The 7,151-nt window shown below is 33.0% G+C and overlaps 2 protein-coding genes across 2 annotated transcripts; one reads left to right on the forward strand and one right to left on the reverse strand.

Moving 5' to 3' along the window:
• Positions 1–209: 209 nt before the first annotated feature.
• Positions 210–2,223, forward strand: LOC133698815 (probable ribosome-binding factor A, chloroplastic). Its single transcript, XM_062121893.1, has 3 exons — positions 210–729; positions 1,128–1,301; positions 1,911–2,223. The coding sequence occupies exons 1-3, from the start codon at positions 376–378 to the stop codon at positions 2,055–2,057; spliced, it is 675 nt and encodes a 224-aa protein (XP_061977877.1). The 5' UTR covers positions 210–375; the 3' UTR covers positions 2,058–2,223.
• A 2,252-nt stretch (positions 2,224–4,475) lies between these two features.
• On the reverse strand, positions 4,476–5,698 carry LOC133698896 (uncharacterized). The gene is made up of 3 exons (XM_062122002.1): positions 5,540–5,698; positions 5,340–5,405; positions 4,476–4,808 (listed from the first exon to the last, which is right to left on the reverse strand). The coding sequence occupies exons 1-3, from the start codon at positions 5,585–5,587 to the stop codon at positions 4,761–4,763; spliced, it is 162 nt and encodes a 53-aa protein (XP_061977986.1). The 5' UTR covers positions 5,588–5,698; the 3' UTR covers positions 4,476–4,760.
• Between the last annotated feature and the right edge of the window lie 1,453 nt (positions 5,699–7,151).

Genomic DNA, 7,151 nt, shown 5'->3' on the forward strand with positions numbered 1-7,151 from the left:
TTACGTTTCAAAAATATTTTTAAAAAATTTAAATTTTTTATTTTAAATTAATATTTTTATAGTGTTTTTAGACTTTTTTAATAGGTTAATATAAAAATAATTTTTTTAAAATAAAAATTTTTATTTTAACATATTTTTAAATAAAAATATTTTAAAAAATAAATCCTATACTTTGAAACAATTCGGAAATATAGTATCCATTTCAAATGAAATGGAACGCAAGTGATGACTTTGTGATATCCTCTCAACGACATCCCCAAAATGCCCTTGGACATGAACACTGGATATCCCAAAAAGGAAAAAGTAAGAACCCAAAAAACAGAATAAGAAATCATCAGCAAAATCACAGAGAGGAGAGCCACAGTCCTCGACACAATGATCAATGTACACCGTCACCTTCTACACCAACCTCAGCCTCTCCTAACCTACCAATCCAATTTCCTACCAATCACAACCCTCTATTCCACTTCATTCCCAATTCGGTCACCAAAATCAACGGTCCCAATTCATCTTCAAAAGCCATTTATGTATGGGACAACAATAAAATGCATGGCAAATCCAAGGAGAGTGAAAATGGTAGCTAAACAAATACAAAGAGAGCTATCTGATATGCTTTTAACTGATAAAGTGTTACAGTATGCTGTTTTGCCTGAAGCTGCCTTAGGTGCTGATAAGTACCTGTCTTCTCTCACTACCATCAGTGATGTTGAAGTTTCTGCTGATTTGCAGGTAAATTTTTGTTTGTTTTGTGTTTGTGTGAAATGGGTTTCTGTTAATTTGTGTGGAAAATTATTGCTTTGGAAGAAAGTTTGTGTCTTGGTGTGGTAAAGTTGAGGACTTCTTTGTTTTTTTTTTTTTTTTTTTGAGTTGGGTTGTATCTAGTGGTAACAAATATCAGTTGCAAAGCTTGGTAGTTTTGAAATTATGGTTTAATGAGAGTTTCCCTTTGTGTATACAAGAATTTGTGAGTTTGAGTTGTAGAACTTAATGTGTTGCCAGGAGGGATGTTGAATGTTATTTACCTTTTCTGCTCTGGTTGTTTCCTTTCGTGAGATTTTTCAGGTGTACTGCTGTATTAGGTTTTGTTTATTCGGATGTAAGTTGTAGTTTTGTGTTCTTTTTTGTAGGTGGTTAAGGTTTACGTTTCTGTTTTTGGAGATGATAGAGGGAAGGAGGTTGCGATTGCTGGTTTGAAGTCGAAAGCTAAGTATGTGAGGAGTCAGTTGGGTAGGCGCATGAAGTTGCGGTTGACGCCTGAGATACGGTTTATAGAAGATGAAGGCTTGGAGAGAGGAAGCAGGGTAAGTGATTGCGATATCTTGTTTTTCATTTTATCAATGTTACTTTATAGGGTCATAATTGTATAACAGGAATGTTATATAGTTTAGCAACTTCTCTCGAAAAAAAAAAATCTCCACTGTCAGTAAAAGTCAACCCAGTTCCATGTTTGCACATGTAATTCATGAATGTTGATCCATTCATTCTGCTCTTGGTTCTAATATTGTTCTGGTAAAGTGGAAAATGCTTTGTATTATCCTGATTGATCATGTGGAGTCTCATTCTGTCTTATCTATAATGTTGCTTTATAGTTTAAATAAAGCTCTCAGAGTAGGCTAGGCTACATTAATGTGGAAAATACTCCTGTGACATTCAAGTGTGAACGTCTTTCAGTGTTTATTCTCTGGGTTCATGTTGCCTTTTCCTTAATAATACTGCAATGGTAATTGTGATAATGGATTTGTAGCTATTTCTTTCTCCAATCAATTTGGTGAGAAAGAACAGTTCTTGCTGCAGAAAGTTTTGTATTTATCTAGGCAATTTAAGAGTCAGAGCATGATCTCTATGGATAAATTTTTAATTCTTCTGACGTGTTCTCATCAGATACTGATAGGTTGAATTAACCCTTTCAGGTGATTGCAATTTTAGATAGGATAAAAGCTGAGAAAGATAATGCAGAAGGTCAAGTTGACGAGCTCTCTGACTCTTCCAATTCAATCCAATATGATGAGGATTGGGAGGGTGATGATCCGGATGAAGACATTATATATGTCAAATAGTTGCTTCTGTAGCTGAATGTATTTATTACAGTAATATCATTTAGGCAGCCAAGCTTGTCCCAGTTTAGTTTCCCACAGCTTGTGATTTCCTTATGAAGGATGATACTTTTAGCTGGTTACATTTTATTTATTGATTTTCAACTTAAAGCATAATGATTTTTGCTCACCAATGCTGAAATGGATACTTTTATTGGGATTAGATCTTTGTTTTTTTGGCAAATCAAGAGCAGACTTCCTTGAAACGTAAGACTCAATTTTAAGAATCTATTTCATTACTTCGAAGAATCACAAATGCCCGATGTGGTTGGAATTTTGGAATGCCCTTTAGCTTTTGTGTCCAGTGATGACTGGATGGATGAACTTAGAACACAAGTGCAGAAATGTGGGTTTTGATAAATTAGCATCATCTAGGATAGTGAGCATAGTTGTAAATTGTAATGCATGTGTCAAATGTACATTTTCTGTTATGCATTTGTTCATGGCCTGGGAGTTGCATCAATCCATGATACTAAAGTATACCCCAGCATATGATACCACATCTTGCATGCTTAACGCTTTTGATTTCTGGTGCTTTTGCATCATTGATTTTGAACTGAGTCAGAGTTGGACGATGTTTTCTCCTGTGAAGTTGCCTGAGATTTTTTCATGCTGGACTCCTCTGCAATTTATTTGTATGATAAAGAATATGATTTACCTTTTGCACTTAATCTGATCATAGCTTCGCTAGAACTGATTCATGTTCATTCTTGCACACGTGATGTATGCCCTTGGTTGAAGTTTCTCCTCCATCCTGAGGCCCTCGCAATATTTCTGGGATTTAAGTTCCGTCTCTGTCGTACTTGTTAAGCCAATAGACATCTCTTACCAACTACTGTATCTAGAGCAAACCGTCCACTTTGATGTACTGATTGGTTTCTCGGGGTTGTGCGTGCATTGGAAATAAAAACAAAATCCCCAGCTTCTGTTTTAGGTTACTCTTGCTGGTGATCTGAAAGATTTGTTAGCTTAGCTAATGTACTAGCAGTTGAACAGCATGATGCGAGTGCTCTTATAAATGAATCTTTGTGGGAGTAGCCAATAGGTAACACTGCATGTGTTATCAACTCCCAAGTGAGAAAAATCATCACAAGACAAGTCGATTTCTTGGTTGGTTTGCGCAGATTTCTTGAGACTAGAGGAACCAGCCCCAGCGGGCTGGGCTGAGTTTTTGAATAAGAACAAGTCGATAGAATCACCAGGAGGAATCAGAGTGCCTCAAGAAACTGAAGAAGTTCGTCACCTCTTCAAATGCCACCACTACTACGGTTCGTTATCATTGATTTGTCTTAAAACAATGTGATTTGGAAAAATAAGTTTAGTTATCGTGTTGGCCTCGTGAGAATAAAATGATTTTGCTTTCATCGATGTTTTCATTTGATGGCAAATTAAGGTTCAGTTGGAGTACATTTATGAAAAGTGGCTTTCTAGTTTAAATTATAATTTAAAACAAAAACAAGCTTAAATGACTTGAAATTATAAGCAGATTTGATAAAACTGATTTAAAGCAATTTTATTTTATTTTTGAAATGGTATAAATAGAATACACGGTTAAAAGTTAAGAACTTTACCTATTGATTAAATCAAATTTCAACTCAATAATGAATCATTCTGATCGATATAATTTGTTTTTCGGTTATGCTTATGACTTCTTCCTTTATAGTTGAAGTTGATTTTGCATCGCATGATCAATTTGCTTATGGTCCTGGCGAATTCATTGGGAAGTTGAAACATGGACCAATGGTCCTGTCTATCAAATAAAAAAAAAAAAAAACCACCAGTGGTCCTTTTCTACGCTGAACACTTGCTGCTGGAGAGCACTCCTCGAATTATGGATTTGCTTCCAATTAACAAGACCGGTCTATTTCACTGGCAAGCACCTGTAACTTTTCCTTTCACGCGATACAAATTCCTATCAATGCCTAATGAGTCCCGATGAAAAAATCTGACGAACAAAATGCGTTGCATTTCTGTTCCTCTCATAGCAGGAAAGATACTTCCAGGCCCGCCAGTGAGACCCCAGATCATCCGCTATGGGCACTGAACTTTGCACCACCCAAAACAAGTCCACTTCCAGCAAGAAAGCGTACAGTTAGCAATGTGGAGCGCAGTCTTGCCTGGTGCAAGAACAACTCGCCAGACAATTGTTCAGAAACAGAGGAATCAAACTCTTTTTTTCCTGACCAACTGAAAAGAAACTAATTAAATGAGAAAGGAGGGGCTTAAATGAGGTGGGGAAATCAAGTGATCATAATTGGGAAAACATCAAAGAGAAAAGGGGGCATTCTCTAAAAACTGAAACTTCAACTCCATTGATCAATATGACAGCTAAAGAATGGATCAAAACTTTTGTCAAAACAAAGAAAAAAAAGGGCACCGAGATACCCAAAGACAGATCATTATTTTAATCAATGGATGATTCAATCTTCCAACATTTACCCATTGTTATGGAGCAGTACAAAACTATCGTGGCTGATCAAGAAAATAAATCTCACAAACTAAGTCATCAACTTGTGTAGAAAAAGATCTTAAAAGAAACAAAAGCAGTGCGCCAAGGTGCATAAAAGCTTTACACCAGGATGAAAGACTGGTACAGTGCCGTTGATATGCATTATTTCTTGTCAACTCAGTTAATCTCAACACCAACATTCAACAAAATTCTTTCTTTTAATGATGAGCCTTTGCTTCAGCTTTCTTTTGTGACTTTGCCTTTGCCTGCATTTGAAATAATAAGACACTGGGTAAGCATTTATAGATCAAAATAAATCATGATACAGAGTCAGTGTGGCATGAAATGAATGTGCAAGTGTCATAAACACCACATCAAATAAATCATGATACCAATCATGATTCAGTGTGGTGTGAATTGTGAAATGAATGTGCTAGTGTCGCAAACACCACATCAAATATACATGAAAATGGCAAAGATTGAATGTCCTTGTGAAAGAGTTACTTAATATAAACCAAGAACAATAAAATGATGAAAAACACAACAAGCTTAGAAGCATTTCACAAGAGAATCCTGTTCCAGCCTTTAGAAATATTACTGAGTTTGTCAAATGAGTTCATTTTCACAAATCCAAGACTATCTTATCTATCTAATTAACACATTTCCCATCAATTTCTCAAGCTAACTATCACTTCCCAATATTTTAGTAGATAATTCATGGTAAAGTAGTCATCTTGGCCAAGAAATAAACCCTTCTTAATCATCAGACTGTTGACTTTCTACACAAAAAAAGGTACCTGGAGATACTTCAGCTTCACACTCCCGTAGACGAGACCCAAAGAGAAAGCAGAAACACGAGCCACCTGAAAAAACCCAAAAAATAATTAAATGAAAATATTGACTACGATAGATCAATTTTAAGATCGAGGTGATTTTGACTTTCGATTTTCTTGCATTTTCGAGGGAAACAAACAGAGTGGTGGGTGAGAAAGATTACCAAAGCGAGAGTGCTGGTACCAGAGTAAGGTCCAGGAGGCGGCGCCATTAGAGAAGAAGAGAGAGCCTACAACTGGTAATTAATGGAAACTTTCTTTCTTTTACAGAGCCCTAGATTGTGATTTCTTTTGGACTGATGTTAGACCTTTGTATTTTGTGATTGCTTTATGAATGCCTCTTTAATCCAGTGCACTCTTCTGCAGTGCAGATAAGTACATTTCATAGCGCCAGTCGTTGGATGTAAGCTTATTGGAAGGTTGGGATTGCTGGACAACGGGCAGTCAATTGGAGTGGTAAAATTGCAGGGGTTTTTTTTTATTAAAACAAACTCTAAAAGATATTAAAAATCCACGTGGCTTCTGAGACATTTTGCCGTGGGTTCAAGCAGTGAATCTCGACTATTATATTATAATAATTATAATTATTAACCCTTTTATTCACTTTACGATCTACAGTGAAAAAGCAATGCTTATAGGTTTTTTTTAATTATTTTTTAATTTTGTTTGTTAATATTAAATTATTTTTTAATTTATTTATCACATTTTTATAGTACAAATCTCAGATTTGACGGGTTAACCTGATTTGACAAGTTAACTCAGTTGATGTAGATTTTTTTAAAATTAATTTTTTTTTAATTTCATCTTTTAATATCAATTTGATTGAGACTTCATGAATTATTTTGTTTACTTTTTATTAAATTATCGTGATCTTACGAGGAGATTTTACTATACCTCTCCTCTCAAAACACTATTAATTGGAATAATGTTTTTCTTTGTTTTTTTCTTTTCAATTAATTTTTTTTTAATTTTATTAGTTAATATTAAATTTTTTTTCTATTTAGTTATGATACTTTTATAACATGACCTTACAGTTAGACTTCTATTCAAGGTTCTTGAGTTTGGTGTTGCAGCCAGACCCACTTAAATTTGGCTTCTTCAAGTTTAATATTATTATTATTATTATTAAAAATATTATTATTTATTTTAAAATATTATTATTATTATAATGAATATTGTTAATATAATAATTAATAATTTTTAAAAAATATTATTAATATTGAAAAACAACCATAAATTTGATTTTAAAGGGTAAAATTACAAAGTATAAAAACTTGAGTCAGACATGTTTAATATTATTATTAATATTATAATTATTATTATTGTCATTATTATTAATATAATTATAATTTTTTTAAAAAATATTATAAATATTAAAAAACCATAAATTTGATTTGAATAGTAAAATTAAAAAATATTGTTGTTGTTGTTGTTGTCGTCGTCATTGTCGTTGTATTATTATTATTATTATTATTCTTAATATTGTTATTATTTTTATAATTATTAAATTTTTTAAAAAATTATTACTGAATAAAAACCATAAATTTGATTTGAAAAAATTAAAAATTATAAAAACTTGGGTTAAACAAGTTTATTATTATTATTATTATTATTATTATTATTATTATTATCAGGGGAACCAGACCCTAGAAACTTGGGTTTATCTGAGGCGCCAAACCCAAGTTTATAATTATCAGTATTATTCTTATTCTTATTGTTGTTATTATTGTTATCATTATCATTATCATTAATAATTTTTTAAAAAATATTATTAAT

The sequence above is a fragment of the Populus nigra genome, chromosome 7 (assembly GCF_951802175.1).
Source record: "Populus nigra chromosome 7, ddPopNigr1.1, whole genome shotgun sequence".
NCBI lineage: Eukaryota > Viridiplantae > Streptophyta > Magnoliopsida > Malpighiales > Salicaceae > Populus > Populus nigra.